General features: G+C 38.6%; 1 protein-coding gene across 4 annotated transcripts in view; it reads right to left on the bottom strand.

Moving 5' to 3' along the window:
* Positions 1-1,251: 1,251 nt before the first annotated feature.
* The window catches only part of crtc3 (CREB regulated transcription coactivator 3), a 39,237-nt gene continuing 23,621 nt past the window's right edge, over positions 1,252-16,867 (bottom strand). For 2 of the 4 annotated variants that reach the window (XM_086143927.1, XM_086143929.1), the window contains 10 exons: positions 16,382-16,485; positions 12,546-12,596; positions 12,383-12,468; positions 11,444-11,493; positions 10,281-10,501; positions 7,573-7,808; positions 7,189-7,347; positions 6,808-6,891; positions 5,619-5,826; positions 1,252-3,958 (listed from right to left, as the gene is read on the bottom strand). In XM_086143927.1, the coding sequence (XP_086000053.1) occupies positions 3,753-3,958; positions 5,619-5,826; positions 6,808-6,891; positions 7,189-7,347; positions 7,573-7,808; positions 10,281-10,501; positions 11,444-11,493; positions 12,383-12,468; positions 12,546-12,596; positions 16,382-16,485 (1,405 nt within the window). In that variant the 3' untranslated portion in view covers positions 1,252-3,752. The remainder of the gene's footprint in view (positions 3,959-5,618; positions 5,827-6,807; positions 6,892-7,188; positions 7,348-7,572; positions 7,809-10,280; positions 10,502-11,443; positions 11,494-12,382; positions 12,469-12,545; positions 12,597-16,381; positions 16,486-16,867) is intronic. The other 2 variants (XM_086143928.1, XM_086143930.1) reach the window with 1 other exon arrangement.

Here is a 16,867-nt window from a genome sequence, read left to right as displayed (position 1 = left end):
GGAATTATCCTGGCCCCTCAAGCAAGAGTTTAGTATGCAATTTTATAGAAATGCCAACATTTTCACAAAACTCAACAAAGTATTATCAGGGAAACCAGACATCATCGACTTCAATCTCATAACAAAGTCTATCCCATGTAGTATTTTAATTATCACTCCGGAGCCAAATTTGTATTTAATCACTGCTGCTGCTGCTTCAAGTGAACCACAATAAGAGGCAGTTTGTTGCACAGCAATCTTGCCAGCAGCTCAGCAGATTTCATTAATTACTTTGGCCTGGAGCTCAGCTCAGGACACCTCCAGGTTCCCACCAGCTGGATGGCGTGCACACATACTCACACGCAAACACACACACACACACACACACACACAACATTCTGCTCTGGAATTTAAGGCTGGCATCATGACCTGGCCAGAAATTCATCTTTGGATTGACTCCAGCTCCCAAACTGATGACTGTGATTATTTGTTAAAACTCCCTGACTACTTGTCACTCGGTGTCTATATGTGTGTGTGTGTATATGGTGTTTTAGGAACATGAGGTCTGGACTGCTTCCAGGAGCCCACACTGTCCATCTGCTAGGCTATACTGTCCAAACACACTCCTGCTGGATGTATATACAGGCTGTTTCTTTTTAGGAACTGTAAATCGCATTTGCTGAGGACCAAATGTCAGATTTATAAATATGATCTAAACAATCCTGTAAGACCGGAATGCATATAAACACACACACACACAAACATACACACACACACACACACACACACATAAATATGTATAGATGAAATGTTTTAAATAAAGATTTATGACTTAATCCAACATCTTTTCATAGTGGTGGATAAGACCTTTTTGAATTGTTTCCACCAGCATCTGACTTACAGCTTGAAAAATAAATGTTATGCCATTGATGTAGCCCAAAAACACATTCTGGTTGCAATTATGCAAAAAAAAAAAAAAAAAGTAAAAAAAAGTCAACCATGAAACCTGAAATGAGGCTTCTTCCAGTCTCAAAGGAAAAAAACAGGCAGTCCAAGAGGTCATAAGATTATTCTGACAGGTAAAAATGGGTTTTGAAATCAATTTTGTTCACGCTCTCCCCATCAAATAATGGAAGATCCGTGAAGGAAGTGTAAGATTTCAATGTATTCAGAAATCGTCGATCTGTCCAATCTCCCCTGTAAGCATCAATGCACCACTCTGCTGTCATCTATTGGTGGGAAAGAGAAAAAGCACCTTGTAACGCCTGAAAATACAATTTGATACACAGTATAGTTTTATTGTTAATATTAAATCAGAAAGGCAAGTACTATAACAAATGTTACAAACCAGAGAACTTGTAAATCTTGGGAGGGAAAAAAAATATAATGAATTACAAAAAAGTAGTAACACTAGTGGACATTAACGCTTTTTAAATAACAGAACTGTACATTTTAATATGTAGCTAAAAAAGCAAGACACTAAAATAAACAAACAAAAAAAGTGATGCTAAATGACAGAGAAAAACCACAGGCAGTTGGTACCAAACAACTAAAGCTAAAGGGAGGTGATTAGTAGCTGCAATATCAAAAGTTAAAATACACCAATGTAAGGCAGTAGAAGGCAGGCATATTCGACAGCAGGAACCAGGCAGGGGACACAAAGACAGAAAACCAAGAATTTAAACTGCAAAGGATCTCCGTCACTCCCGGCAAGCCCTTTTGTCTTGATGACTTTCAAACAGAGCAAGAAACATGGAGGGCTTCAGCGATTACAAAACAACCTCATGATATCCCAAACCCATCTGTTTTGCAGTTGACCAATCATACAGAATCTCTTTTTATATGCCAGAAAAAAGGGTATGCAGAGCGGGTATGACACCTTCTGCCTGCAAAGTAATAAAAACAAAACAAACAGTGCCATTCAGTGTTCGCCTGCAACCCAAAATGTCACGAGTTCTTTGTCACTCATTACAAACGGTCTTGTTCTCTGACTGTTGATCCTGCAAGAGTAAGACTGAAGCTCAGCAAACACTGTGGACACTGGACACATGTAATATTGGGGTCTCTATCAAATAATAAGAATGTTGAAGCTGTGCATAACTTACAACCTGTTCAACAGGTTCCGCTCATCAGTGGAAAAAAGTTGCATAGCTAAGTCCGGACATTTCTCTCAGTCTTTTTATTTAAAAAAAAAAAAAAAAAAAAAAAAAAAAAAAAAAAAAATTAAAAATAGTACTGTTTTTCAGTAACTAGTTTTCATTGAAACAGGCAATAGGGGGCACTCAAGGCCCTTAGCGGCAGAGTTCTTATGCTGTCATGAGTACGAGAATTCAATGGAAATGCTTAACTATATGACTGCACGGTACAGGCTAAGAAAATATAATTTATTCCCTCTCTCAACATTAAAAGATAACACATATTTAATGTGCACTAACTACATCTTTATTCTGACTTTCAATAATGGCTTCAATCTATTTCTTTGGGTTTTTTTGGGTACCAGGTCTAAAATAGCATTTTCACCAGGTGGAAAATGATCTTTCTAGACCACATGAACCAATTAGTGCAAAAAAAGATTAAGTGCAATGTTACATGATGTCCGATGTCCACATGGTAACAGTCTACTCTCAAGAGTCACTTCAACTCGACTTTTTAGTCACAAGTGTGTGTGTGTGTGTGTGTTTACTGTGCTGCCGTAATATGAGCATTAGAAAGCTGGATGCAAACAGATAATTGATCCACAGTAGCACAGCGCATGCCCTTATTCACAACAAGAGTTTAAGTACAGAACAAGCGCCATTACAACTCAGTACAAAATTCAAAATAAAACATACACAATGAATGTACATAGAATTTTTTTTTAGAAAACAAGAACGTAAAAAAAAATTATTTCCTCTTTTTGACGGATATGTACACTTTCTTAGTAGGGGAGGGGCTATTGGGAAGGGGATATAACATTTACTCAGCACATCTTAGAATTTTATCTTTTCTTTAGAAATATTAAAATCTATACTCTTCATTAATAATTTCTTATCAAAATCTCACCTTTGTAAACAGTTTGCCCTTTTATCTCTGGTTGGAAAATACATTCTAATCATTATGAAACTGAGGCTGGTAAATTATATCTCTGTGGCAAACCTCTCAGAAATATGCAAAGAAATTGATCTAAAATAAAAATGGAGACTGAACTGTTCTCAACCACTTTTCCAGGAGGGACTGTGTTGCTGCTTTGACTGCAGGCACAGAAAGCTGCAAATCTGACCTGACCTCCACTTGCTGCTCTGGGCAGTGACAAAAGTTAAGTGTGTGGTGGCATTTCTGCCACTCTTTAACACAACGAGGGGGTTACTATGGTGTGTAACCATGGTAATGAGTATGTCATGGCTTCAGGGTGGTTGTGTGTTGATGATGAGTGAGAGAAGTAGAAGGACCTGAGCTCCTCACACTGTATGTCCGGCTCGAGGTTTTTTGGTTGGATGGGGGTGTCACCAGCTTCTGTGCTATCTGCGCTTCTGTTTTCTTCAGAAATATTGTCAGAAATATAGCAACTGCTGTGCATGAAGCAGGTGTAAACAATATTTGTTCACGGGTTTCCTTCTCAGAAAGTATGTGGCACGTCTTTCACATTTATGAATCTTAGTGGCAGTAAATGCATGAACAGTGGCCCTAAAAAAAACGCATGCATATTCAGATTCTTACACTCCGTACACTGCAAACCTGAATTTTTGCAGGAGCAGAAAAAGTCTCTTCCATGACTTCCAAGATGCTCTTTTGGTTTAGAGTCTGTCGCTGCGGAATGTATCCTCTACAGACGGGTCAGGCAGCACCATGTCGGGGTCACTGAGCATACTCAGTCCATCCAGGCTGAGGGGCTCAATGCGCAGTTCGTCCTCCAATGGAAAGCCCCCCTCTGAGTCAAAACATTCAGGCACCGTTGACAGCGCACTGCTTATATCCTTTGACAGACTGGGGTTGGAGTCATCTAAAGACAGAAGGGACAACAACCATAAACTGGTTTCTGGCTCAAGATCTCAGCTGTGCTTCCACCTCCTCTTGACTGCAATTACAACTCTTAAAAACTATGTGCATTGTGTTGAAGGCAAAACATGACTTCCTGAATCAATACTTGAAAAAATACAAAGATAATAAAAAATATTAAGAGGCTGTGTTTCAGAGAGGTCACATTACTTTCAGGAAAGAGTCATTATCCCATCTTTTGCTATGGTACATAAATATTAGAGAGTTAATTATTTATCTGTATTCATATTGTTTTTTCTTACATATATTCTTTTTTACTGTAAAGCAGGCCGCCAAAGTTATCTTACACAACTGTTTGCTCCCTTCCTTCCTATGACTACTGTCAACAAGCAAACCTTTTCTCCTGTATTGGAATTTGAATTTGATGAAAAACAAACAAACTAAAAAAAAACATAAACCAGTGCAACCAATTGATTTCGATAATGACTGCCTGCAATGAAGTACTGCATAACTGCGTAACGCCCCCTCTACTTTTTTAATCTAGTTATCTTTGCTACTTCTCTGGCGGTACGATTATTAAACTCCATCTGAAAGCAAATTGCCTGGAACAGTAAGGCTAAATTTTAAGTTTAGCTTTTTCGCTTGTCTGCCTACTAGGAATAGGAAAAAAATAACAACACATATTTATATCAAATATAGTGACTTAAATATGAACTTCATACAGTTTTGATAAGATATGGTGTAAGATCTTTCTGCCCTGGGTCCAACCTATAATAAAAGCTCAGATGCTTTCTGAATGTTTTTCCAGATAAGATTTCAATACAATTGTTTAATTACATTTTTATTTCAGACCCTTTACCATTATGTTAAACCTTTTGACTACAGCACCTTTACATTTTCTTTTGTTCTGGATCTGAGAGCTTCGGCCTCAGAGAAAAATACCTCTTTTATAAGATTAACTTTTCTAAATAGAGGCCTTGCAGCATGCCTGTATCCATGGCGCAGGTCTGTGTTGAAGGGCCAGCTGGAACAGCAGAACAGCTCACTCAAGTCACAGATGCTGTTTATACATTACGCCTCTGTCAAGGAATATGGGAATACACTATAGAGGTTTATGAGCTAGTGCAGCATGATGCCTACTTTGTTTGGAGCTGAGTAAACAAACAAAGAAATATGTCCTCCTAAAGATCAGTACATATTTGTTGAAAAATATCTATATTTTTCCAAAAAAGAATAGTTCATTTATATTTCTTTGCCAATCATCAGCCAATTAATTTAACAAATTTCTGAATAATGCATGAAGGCTAATGCATAAAGTACCAACTATCTATTTAAAATGAGCAATGAATCCATTTATTTTTTCTTCCACAAAAAATAATATCAAAATGAAAAAAAACAAAGAAAAGGGGCATGACCACACTGAAGACATTTTTCCAAGTCCATTGAACACAAGCACGCGCGCACGCACGCACGCACGCACGCACGCACGCACGCACGCACGCACGCACGCACGCACGCACGCACGCACGCACGCACGCACGCACGCACGCACGCACGCACGCACGCACGCACGCACACACACACACACACACACACACACACACACACACACACACACACACACACACACACACACACACACAGTGATGGATCAGTAGACTCACCAGTGAGAATGATGTTAGGCAAACCTCCACTGCAGTTGGAGTACAGCATATTGGACCTCATGTGCATGGGGTCCTGCAAGTTGCTGTGGCTACCCCCAAGCCCTGAGAGGGCTGCCTGCGAGGAGTAGAGCGCGGAAGAGGAAGGGTCGAAGCAAGAACCGCCTGCTGTAGTATTCATTGCATTCTCCAACAGACTGAACGGGTCCAACTGGTCAACAGATGGTGGGAAAGGAAATTGTAAAAGGAAGAAAAAGTTGATGGATGGGTGTGCACAAATCTTCAACCTGCAGTTGATTCTGCGTCAGATCCTTAACATATAGATATGAGTCCACTAAGCAGCACAGACACAGCTGACAATCTATGAAAAAATCTGGGGCAAGTCATGCACTCCTTAAAGGCTGTTCATTATATTAACAAGTAAAAATATCGGATATAATTTTTTTTCTCTTTGATTTTGAATCATTATTCTCAGGGTCTGTAAACAATCACAGTTCATGTAACATAATATCAAACCAAGGTCACTTCAGATTATACTGCAGCTGTAGTAAAGATGGTTCTATTTTTACATACATTTAACATGTTTTGCTTTTCATTCATTTGAATTATTCAATTTAATATTACAGAACAAGGTGATTTAAGATGTGTATAATGTAGTAGATAATAAAACTGATCATTTAGAAATATAATATTCACATTGAGTGAAGTTAATCCATAATTAACTAATAAACTGAACGACTTCTAAAGCAGCATCAGATAATGAATGTCGAATAATGTATAGAAGGTCAGTGAATGAATATTCTGAAAATAATAGAGAAACAACATTGGCCAAAATCAGTCCTTCCTCTGGTACTGGTTGACAGATGACAAGCAGCAATTTGAACGGCGTCTAACTGTTGTCATGATAAAGCTAAACTGGGGTGAGACAAAAAGCCAATTTTTGTGTGAATTGTTATGTAACATTTTGTTTTGTCCAGCTGATAGATAATTTTAAGCAGAGTAAAAATATATTTTTGTTGACCTAATCTTATGTATCTAGCAAAGAAGTGGAGTTTGACTGAAGAGGTACCTGAGCATCAGCAGTGACTCAGAAAACTTTGTTTTTAATCGCTTAATTCTGCTGGTTCTATAAATTTCTGATACAGGACTGTTTCTGCTCACAACTTTGGTGAGCATATGTTTGTCTGTGTACCTGACAGGGGAGAGTTTTGTGCTGGCGATTAGTGAACTGTTGCTCCATGAACGGGTCACTGAAGAACGTCGACAAGTTGTTAGACTGTCAAAGGAGAAATGTTGCAAATCATTAGGATGTTAAATTGTGGAAAAAGCATGACATTTCCATGGTTTATATGGATATAGGCTAATGTAACATGAAAGGACAGGACAGCATATCTCCTGTTCAAGCTACTCTTCCACTCTAGTTAGTTTGTACTATGCAGGGAGATAAAAAAAATCAAAACAAATGTGCTACAATGCACATTTATTGCATCAAAAATAGTGTCACAAAAATGCAATGTTTTTGATATGATGTGTACATGCAAATCTTGAAAAAGGTGGCCCTCTTGGGACTCACTTGGCCAGTGTTGAAGTCTAGTGGGATGCTCTGCAGAGGTGAAACAGGCTGCTGCTGCTGGCACTGGCGGGCCTGGTCCAATGCATGTTGGGATTGTTGGTAGAGTGGGTATGGGGGTGGCGGCTCCCTTGGCATATTGCTGGTGTCCAAAGCCACTCCCTATTTAAGACACAGAGGAGATTTGTGATTTTAAAGTGATTGTTTTTGGTTGTGGTATATTTACTTCAGTACACTTGATGAGTGAAAACAAACAAACAAAAAAAAGGATTTGAAGTATTTGTGAGTCATATTAAAATTACATGACACTTACATATATATCATGATTTTTGGGAAAATCATATGCAAGACTAAGTGTGTTGTCAGTTTGTCTTGCTAAAATTGTACCTGTGTGATTGGTGAGAGAGAGGGGGACATGGTAGGAGAAAGCTGCTTTGCTAGACCCCGGCGCTGTTCTGCACCAGGAGACAGGGTAAGGGGGCTGATGGGAGCTGGCCGTCTCCGAGGTGAGTTGCCAGACAGTCGTAGGGACGAGTTGATGGTGGGATTGCTGAGCGATGCTTGCAGCTGACAGTTGTTTAGGGAAACCTGAATAGAGGGATTGCTCAGAGAGGAGGAGAGACCTGTAGGGAGAATAAAAGCAGGACAACTTGATCACCAGATTGAAAAAGTTTCACAGTGTAAATTTACATTACAATGAAACTAATAACTTCCAGAACAGACATGAACCCTATGAAACCAAGAGAACATGTGGAAACGGTGATGTATTTTGTACTCAATTTTCCAGCATGCTTTCCAGTCCATAGTCCAAAACACTGGACTTTATTGTGCCATTGGGAAGGCAGAGAAAGATGTAGAGCAGAGGAAAGGAAAATGAGAGGACAAAGGTAAACAAGCAAAAGAAAAGAGCTGATTGTGGTAAGCCGTGGCCAAAGATCCTGTGTCACTCTGGTGCTTGGCCAAGTTGAACTGTGCTCGTCACTGAAGCTCAAACACACATGCAGAAGGAGCAGGAGTGGGTGTGATTCTATCAGGCAGACGACTTCAAAGTGAGGAAGTCAGAGACAGAGAGATCATTCAATGAGCCATCCATAATATGCCCTAGGCTGGCAGAGGAAAAAATGGATGGTGCTCAAAAACTAGAGTAGAGGTTGCCTAACATGACTGAAGCCAGTGTTTTCCATATGTAAGTTCTGCCTGGGTAGATAAAATCTGTCTCTAGCTATTGGATGATTAAAGTTCTAATTTAGTGGCTGTGAAAACCACTGGGTGAAGATCATTATCTTTTAAGACAATGCAGCTTTATACTTTCTCCTTGCTGACAGTGCTTTGTACAAAAAAAATCTTCAAGGAGGTACTTCATCTTTCACACCATTCAGGTAAGTGAAACATGTTTCAAAACATGTTTTAAGTTACATGAAACATTAAATGCAGCCTTTTGCCATTAGCTGGTGTAAAACAAAGCAGAATCCTACTTGGATCTCACAATTTACAACAGTTTAAAGAACACATGACATGTTCTAGCAATGCATGTTTGTTTACTCGGGTTTGCCATCTACTGTCATGTTAGGATCCCTCTTCTATGATATACAATATGATAAATTGATAACAGTGTTAGCTATTAAGTTAAAAAGGTTGACAATAATAATTACAAAATAGCATAACTCTGAATGTAGAAGAAAATAAAGTTAAACAATGGGAGAGCACAGCAGAGTTGAAACACAAAGCTGCTAGTTAAGAGGTGAGTCTGAATTTGGCAAAAAAAAAAAAAAAAGACATCTCATTTCATCTCAAATTTTTTTTCTGCATATGAAACATGATTAGGACCCCAAGGGAAAAACAAAACAAACACAGGAACAAAGAACAAAGAGCAGGACACACAGTTTAACACTTTTGAAAGCCATTGATGTAATTGTTCCTCATAAGGAACAGTTTGAAATTCCAGCTTTTGGTAGTGAGTCAACACAGTGGAAGATGGAGTGGGGAAATATAGTCATCTGACTTACTGACAGAAGTCTGACAGAAGGAAGGATTTTTGTGGCCTGTGGTCATGGCTTTGCGAGCTTCAAGGGGGACAGATCTACTTTTACAGGTGAGGGGATGGTTTAGAAATCCAGTGTGCTACTGGGCCAGAGTTAGACTGGGCTAGCGTTAGTAAGTTGGTCATTGTCAGTTTGTTCATATTTGTTCATATTTCCATTCCTTGACAAACAACACAAGGTGTTTCCAGGACATTTTGTTTTTTCTTTAACTTCTTTTCATGACAGGAAAAACCGTTTCTCATGTGATCTATTTGTTAATAGATGCCCTGGAGTCCTATCAGTTGGTGGTAGCTGTGCTCTCCGTATGAAAAAAAAAACTTAGGAAGAGAAAATCGAATGAGAAATTATAGAAATCACACAATAAAACAATCAAACATGGCAGGTAAAAGACCTGTCATAGTATGACAATACAACAGATATTCAGTAAACCCCTAACACAAAACAGAACTGAAAAAGGCCCTTTCATGTATTCATTCATTGATTGTGTATTCTGCTAATGTTGCACAGAGGCTCAGAGTGAGGTATTGAGCCAACCCCATCTGGTAGTGGGTGTGAGAGCTTCATCCTGGACCAATCTCCAATTGATCAAAGGTCCACACACAAAGACATCCAACCATATATTCTGTCATACACACCTATGGACAATTGGACTCTGCTCAACCTACTCTACGTTTTTGGATTGAGGAGGGAAGGCAGTATTCATGGGAAGCTAAACTCCACATTGAAAGGCCTTTGCTGGCCTGAAACCCTCCTGCTGTGAGGAGATAATGCTAAAAACTGGGCTGCCATATTAGGAACATACCAACAAATGAACTCAGAACCAACAAAGGTGCCCAAAATAAGTCTTTGACATCCTAAAAGCCAAAATATAGAAGGTTTAAAAATATTATCACAATTTCTGTATTTCTTAATAACTATGTCCTGGAAGGTTGGAAATCATCTATTGACAGTGTTTTTATTCTAAGGATGAGGGAAGAAGAAAATGTGTATCTTCCGTTCATCAACCATTTTGCTAATAATGAATCAAGACTCCTCAGATTTTACCAGACTCACCCTGTGAGTTGCTAATACCTAGATGCATCATCGCAGCTGGCAGGTTTCCAGTGCTGCTGCCTCCACTGAGACTGGGATAGGCTCCACTGTCCTCTGGGTCCAGTGGCGTGGAAAGAGGGGAAGGGAAGTGCAGGTTACTGAGGTCAGGCAGGGAGCCACCAGTATTTAACGAGCCCTGGTAGTGGGATAGACCAGGGTTCTGCTCTGGAGATGGGAATATACTGCAGGGAAGGTAAATAGAAAACAGAACATCAGCAACAAGAGTGATGCGCAAAATCACTTTCAATAAATTTTGATATTCAATATAAAGGCGGGGTCATGAAAAAGGCTGCCATGTCCATTTAAAATTGACAAAGGCAGTTCTTTGACTGTCATTCAATTGTCCACCCCTCTCATTTCTTCCACCCACTCTACTAAATTATTCCTCGAATTTCCATTTCTGTTCATATGCTGCATTAACAGCATCTGAGCAGCAACTGTGACTCATTGTTGTCTGTCCCAACTCTCATATACTGGCACAACACAAAACAATGAACAAATGCTTTCTCAATAAACACGTCTCCCTGTCTGAAAGAGACAAACTGAAAAATAAACTGTGTGTTTTCTATTTGCTAAATACATTCATTTGCTCACCATGTATCGCTAGATTACATAAGAAGGCATCTTTCTAAGAAACCACAGTTATCTAAAATCTGTAAAGGGAACATAGTTTTCAGATTTTACAAGATAGCTAATCCAGATGATGGGCTAAATAGCTAAACAACAAGAGCAAATGTACACAATGTGTTTGCCTTAAATAGTGGTACAGCAAGCAAAGATTACAGGTCATGTCACAAATTTCAAAGTTAAGGTAACACAAATTGTGAATTGCTGTGAAACAATGCTAAAGGAACCTGATTGTAATAACAACAGTCTTCCTCCCATTTCAAAAATACATTTAACGATGTGCAAAGAGGAACAAAGACTTCCTGTTTGATGAAATGGGAATGTGTGATATTTCATTTTTGGAATTCCATTCTTTCTGTTCAGAATCCACAGAAGCTACTATCTATTGAAAACACCAAAATGCCAAAGCACTATTGCATAAAAATAAATACTATACAACATTTACATTTTTCATTTAAAAACACATATCATCTCCATTATTCTTATCTTTGACTTACTTGATTCCAGGCACTTCACACGATTTGGGCCTTAATGCCAGAGATTGGACCTGAAAAAAGCCCAAAACAAAAAAAAAATGCATTTGAAAGCTTTCACTGAGCCCCAAACTAACGTTACTATTATTGATTTAGGCTTTTTATATTGAAACATTAGAGGAGTTGTGGCAGCTGACCAGGGTGAAAATGAATGTTAATGGAAGTGGAAACACTGAATTCTTCAGTATGAGATTTTCAAATAAAGAATCCAGTAGATGAATCCTGTAACAAACAACACCTCATATGTTGTTTTTTCCCTGCCATTGCTAGATTTTTCCAGAAATCTGTGATTTTGCTATTATTTTGTGGGCACTTGTATATTGTCCCAGCTGTAATAAGTTAGTTCACCAAACAGGATAAGAAACTCCTACATCTGGTGGATAGTTACTGGAGAATCTATGGAACTCAGACAGACATGGTGCGTGCTCCTCTTCACAGCAACTGGGTAGTGAATGGCTGAGCACAAATAAAACTCTAGCTGCCATATATTGATTATTAAAAGACAACAGACCTTGATAGATTATGATGCGGTCCTATATCAATACATTGCGTGCATAAACTGAAATACAAGGTGTGAACTACAAAATAAATCAAGTTCATTTTTGAGTATTCAGATTGGAGAAGTGTTTTTCTTATCCTTTTTTAAAACTTTACCTTCCTAACTAATGTAAAATATCAAATCCCCTGTGTCTTCGGTTGTTAATAACATGGCAAATCAATGAATGACATTTTTGGACCTGTGTTCTTCCAGATGATTGCAGATATAACTCGTGTAACTCGTATATCTTGTGAAGTTTAGATTTTTCAGTCGGTATGGTAACAATACATGCGAATACAATACATCGTGTCAAATAATAAATAAGGCATGACTAAGGCATTTTAAAGAAGAGGCAAAATTCTCACCTTCTTTGCCTCCCATAACTGTTTAGGAAGAGGTTTGTTCACACCTATTAGACTCTCCTCATTAGGCATTGCAGGGAAGGAAAATACTGCACGAAAAGAGTAGTGTTCTGATTACACATGTGTTCTGAAGAAATAATTTAAAGTTATCTGTGTATTTACTTACCATCTCCAGAGCCATCAACCTCTGTCTCATTTACACTGGCTGCATGCAAGCCTCCATGAGGAACAAACAGAAAGAAAGAGGAGGGAGCGGGGTGATTTATGGGGAAATAAAGAAAGGCATAAAAACAAAGCAAAAGAAGATTAGAGCATATTCAATATCAACCGGCTCTGAGTTATCCGAGCATTTCTGCCACAGTAATTTGTTTTGACTGGTACTGGGTGTTTTAGAGAACAGGAAGTGATTACTATGCATTTACAATGCAACAGGCATCATGTTATCAGTTGCAGAGATGAAGAAAGGCATGAGAGCAATATGGTAGGGTTTCAGAGACTGATGCGGAATATAGAGAGTACCATTGTTTTTTTACTTGTCAAAAACAGACTTGTTTCCTTTCCTCATTACTGTAGAACTCATGCATTGGTCTCTAAGTCATTTTAACTTTTGTTTATTCCATTACCAACACTTGTGTTGAGCAATTTTTTTTTTTCGTTTTTTCCAGATGTCGCCTTCAAGTCTTTGCTGTTTCGAGATGAAATCAAGTTCTCTTAAATAGTCCTTTGAACCTTCCTCTACCCATTCCTTTTCTTTCCATGCTCTTATTTTCTCTGAGGCCCATTCATTTTGAGGAGGCAGCGTTTTCCTGGTTGGAACGGATGGAACAATGAGGCGATACAACGGCCTGGCATAATTTCACCTCCCCTTCAAGAGCGTCTAGCTGCTGTTACTTGTAGAGACAGAAACAGGACAACTTGAATGGAAAATGGCTGGCATGCATCCTTGGCTTGCACCAGTGTGCTCAGTGTGCGTGTTGTAAATGCACAGGATTAAATAAATCTTCTGATGGATCAAAATAGCAACCAAAGGCCTGTCAGCTGCAGAAGTAATATAAGATGCCTCTGACTGAAGCAGTGGCTTTTCCACTGACAATAACTGGCAAAATCATACCAAAACTCTGCAGCAAAACTTCTAAGCTTTATGTTTCCACCAGGCAGAGTGACTCACTGCAACTCCAACTAGTTAGTTTCTCATAAAGCAACTAAAGATTAATGCCACATAAAATGATGTGGCTCAAGGTGTCGATGAAGCCCTGAGGCTTTACAGCATTCAAAACTCCTATGAAGGCAGGAATGGTGAAGAGTACAGCCTGAATTAAACCGGCTTAATACCATAACTTGTTCAAGTGGAAATTATATCAAACTAAAAGAGCAAGTTGGCCTTGTACAATAGATAGGCATAACTGGGCCTATGCTATTGAATGGCTGAAGGTAAATGACCCTGTACTCTACAAAAAGTCCATGATGAAGCTCTTAGTTGTATGCCAAATATAATGAATCTTCAGCTGATGGTCTAGCTCATCACAATGGCAGTAAAGTCTAGATCACCAGAAAACACATTCATTCACAGCAGCTACAGAGTTCTAATTGTCAAATGTATTTGCGTAGCATGCATCTGGTTTGAGGCAGTGGAAATATTACTAGACCAGAACTGTTAGAGAGCTTGATGGTATTTAAAAATGATGTGGGGCTGTATGGTATCATCATTCAGGATTTTCTATTCATAAAAACATTGCGGATCAACTGAGATGGAGATAATATTGTTTATATATTTGGGTTTTCTGCTATGATTATGTTTTTTTTCTACCATTTAGGAGGGAGTTAGTTTATTTATGAAGCCCAATGGTGCTTCTTGCATTTCTCAAAATGTATATTGCTCATTTAATTTATTGTTAGTCATTTGTGTTTAGCTGAATTGAGTTCTTATATTTCTCTGCTGTAGTGTTCTGCCAGGGGATGCCTGTGTTACCTTTCTCTGCTACCACCAGGACTTAGTCCTCTATGATTAATGGCAGAAAATGGATAAATCCAATTTTGTTAATTTAATATGGTTATACAACAACTGCATGACAGCAGATTAATACACTGACTGGAATGATGTGCTTTCACTGTTTTGTCCTATTCATGCATCTAAAGCAAACTTTCACCTGATAAAAAATGTGCTTTCACTGACAGTTTTCCTTGATATGATAAGAATGAAAAAATTCCCCTGACATTCTCTAACATACTATTAGGAAAATCTCACTTAGCTATTCTGCCTCTGCGGCATGTAGATTAAGAAGCTAGAGTTTCAGTAAATACGAACAACACATCACAATATTCGGTGATGCATTTACACTGAAAAAACAGCAACTAATCATTCTTGCTGGGTATAACCCAGTTTAAAAACAATAGTCACACTTGGCCAAGATTTTAAAGCAATATCCCCTTTGAACCTGTTGGTCAAACATAAGGAATAGTAATTCAGTGAAGTTTAATTTATCCACCCAACATACAGTTCACCAAAATGGAAGGTTGGCCAATGAAGGGCTGGAGCATGTCAAGGAGGCCTTAGACTTATAAGAGTCAAATTAGTTTCTTCAGCCATGTTCAATAGCAGAGGTATAAGCAGATCAACTGGATAATGCATAATGTTTTATGTAAAGTAGCCCTTTGAGGCTTCCAGGTCTGATACTAAGCTGGCTGTGCTCTGTTAATAAATGACCAGAAGGACAGAAACACAAACACCATAAATCTGCATCATTACTATGACATACAACCAATATATGAGCAACCTGAGACAAACAGTAGGGTTTAACCATGTCGGGTTAATGCTAAAGTAAGCTGGAGTTCTACTCTCACAAGGCAGCAACATTACTTCAAAGTGTTCTTCAAACAAACAGGCCTGATAAAAAAGGCAATGGGCCCTATTTAAAAAGAATCCAAAACGCATGGTCAATAGTGCATGTCTGCGCTATTGTCACTACATTTTTCTAACAATGCCTAACCTAAGTGTAAGCCTCGTGTATGACAAAGAGTATCTATTTTGGTCTAATCATGTCCTGACTGTGTTCTGCGACCCAGGGAGGGCATTTCTCATACCATGAATCCTTTTCATTCCCTACTGTCAGGTATAGTTGCATGTTTGTGTATATCCAGTGATGCAAGATTAGGTAGGCCAGAAACCTGTTTCCACAAAGAACTTAACTTTCTTTGTGCTTTCTTTAAACAAAACATACAATGAATCCAAGACTAAAATTCTCTTTATCCTTGAGTGTTTCTTTTTCAGAAGTCTTGGTCTGGTAAACACTTGGAGCTGCCGCGTGCATTAATATGTACCACATTAATATATCTACCATGACAACATTTTAGTGCCTCAATGTGCTATAATATTCACTTTGTGATGAAAAAACAGAGGTATGTGACACAACTAGTTTTTAAGTCATGTTAAAAAAAACAACACAATTTTATTTCACAGATATAAGAAAGTAAAAATATAAATCATCCATATGTCAAGACAATGTCAGTTATCTATTTAGGGAAAAGCTTCAGTATTATAAAGATTCAGTGCCTCACACATTACAAAGAACACTCGATTTATTAAATGGCTGGCACATTTATGGATTTTAAAGCACGTATCTGAGAAATAAGCATTTCAAAGTATGCATCCTGTTATCTATTGAAACGAACACCGATTTAGAATCGAATAGAATGTGCCTTTAATTTTCCCACAGTGGGGAAATCTCATTTGGGTGGAAAAGACAAAGAACTGGAATCATGAAAGCATGAAAGCATGAATTTGGAAGACAGTGTTTTAAACTGATGGCATTTAAATTGTGAGACAGTTGATGCAAAAGTGGATTAAGGGCCGATTAAACGGACGCGAAGAAAACAGAAAGGTGTATTGGTCTAAAGCAATCACAAATAGTCAAAGCCAGTTAACACTCATTAGAACAAAGCCAGGCAGTTATACAAACATACAATTGTCTTTGTAAGCATTGCTTGTGTGTGTGTTAGTCTCACCATTACGCTGAGGAGGACCTCGACCCATCTGCTGGTTCATGCCGAAGGGGTCCTGAGGGTTTGGGTTCATAGCACTTGTATGCAGAGCAGAGTCTGAGTTGGTTCTGTGTAGGAGGAAGGTGAAAATTACGCAAGGTGTTCCAGCACCTTGGACAGAGGCAGAGGACTTCAAAGGGCCATAACTTCAGTGATTCATTCTGCTTCCTCCACACAGGTTCGATTAATCTGGCGTCACACATCAATGCCCTCAAACTAAAGGTCAAATATTATCAAATAACACTTTTGGATTGGCTGAAAAAATATATTAATGATCACCTTAAAATACTGACAGCAAAAGCAAGGACACAGAGAACTATATCACCATCAACGCACTGCAAAATATATGAGGTATGCAAAAATTGAATGAAGAAGGGTTGCTGCTGGTCTTCGTATTTGTCTCTATTCTATTGATTGTTTGTCATTTTATATCTAGCTTGCAAAAGTGCC

Source organism: Fistularia commersonii, chromosome 3 (assembly GCF_037954325.1).
Source record: "Fistularia commersonii isolate RoL2024-O1a breed Wild chromosome 3, RoL_Fcom_v1.0, whole genome shotgun sequence".
Classification (NCBI taxonomy): Eukaryota; Metazoa; Chordata; class Actinopteri; order Syngnathiformes; family Fistulariidae; genus Fistularia; species Fistularia commersonii.
The sequence above is the reverse complement of the archived record's forward strand: the minus strand, read 5'-3'. Positions and strand labels throughout refer to the sequence as shown.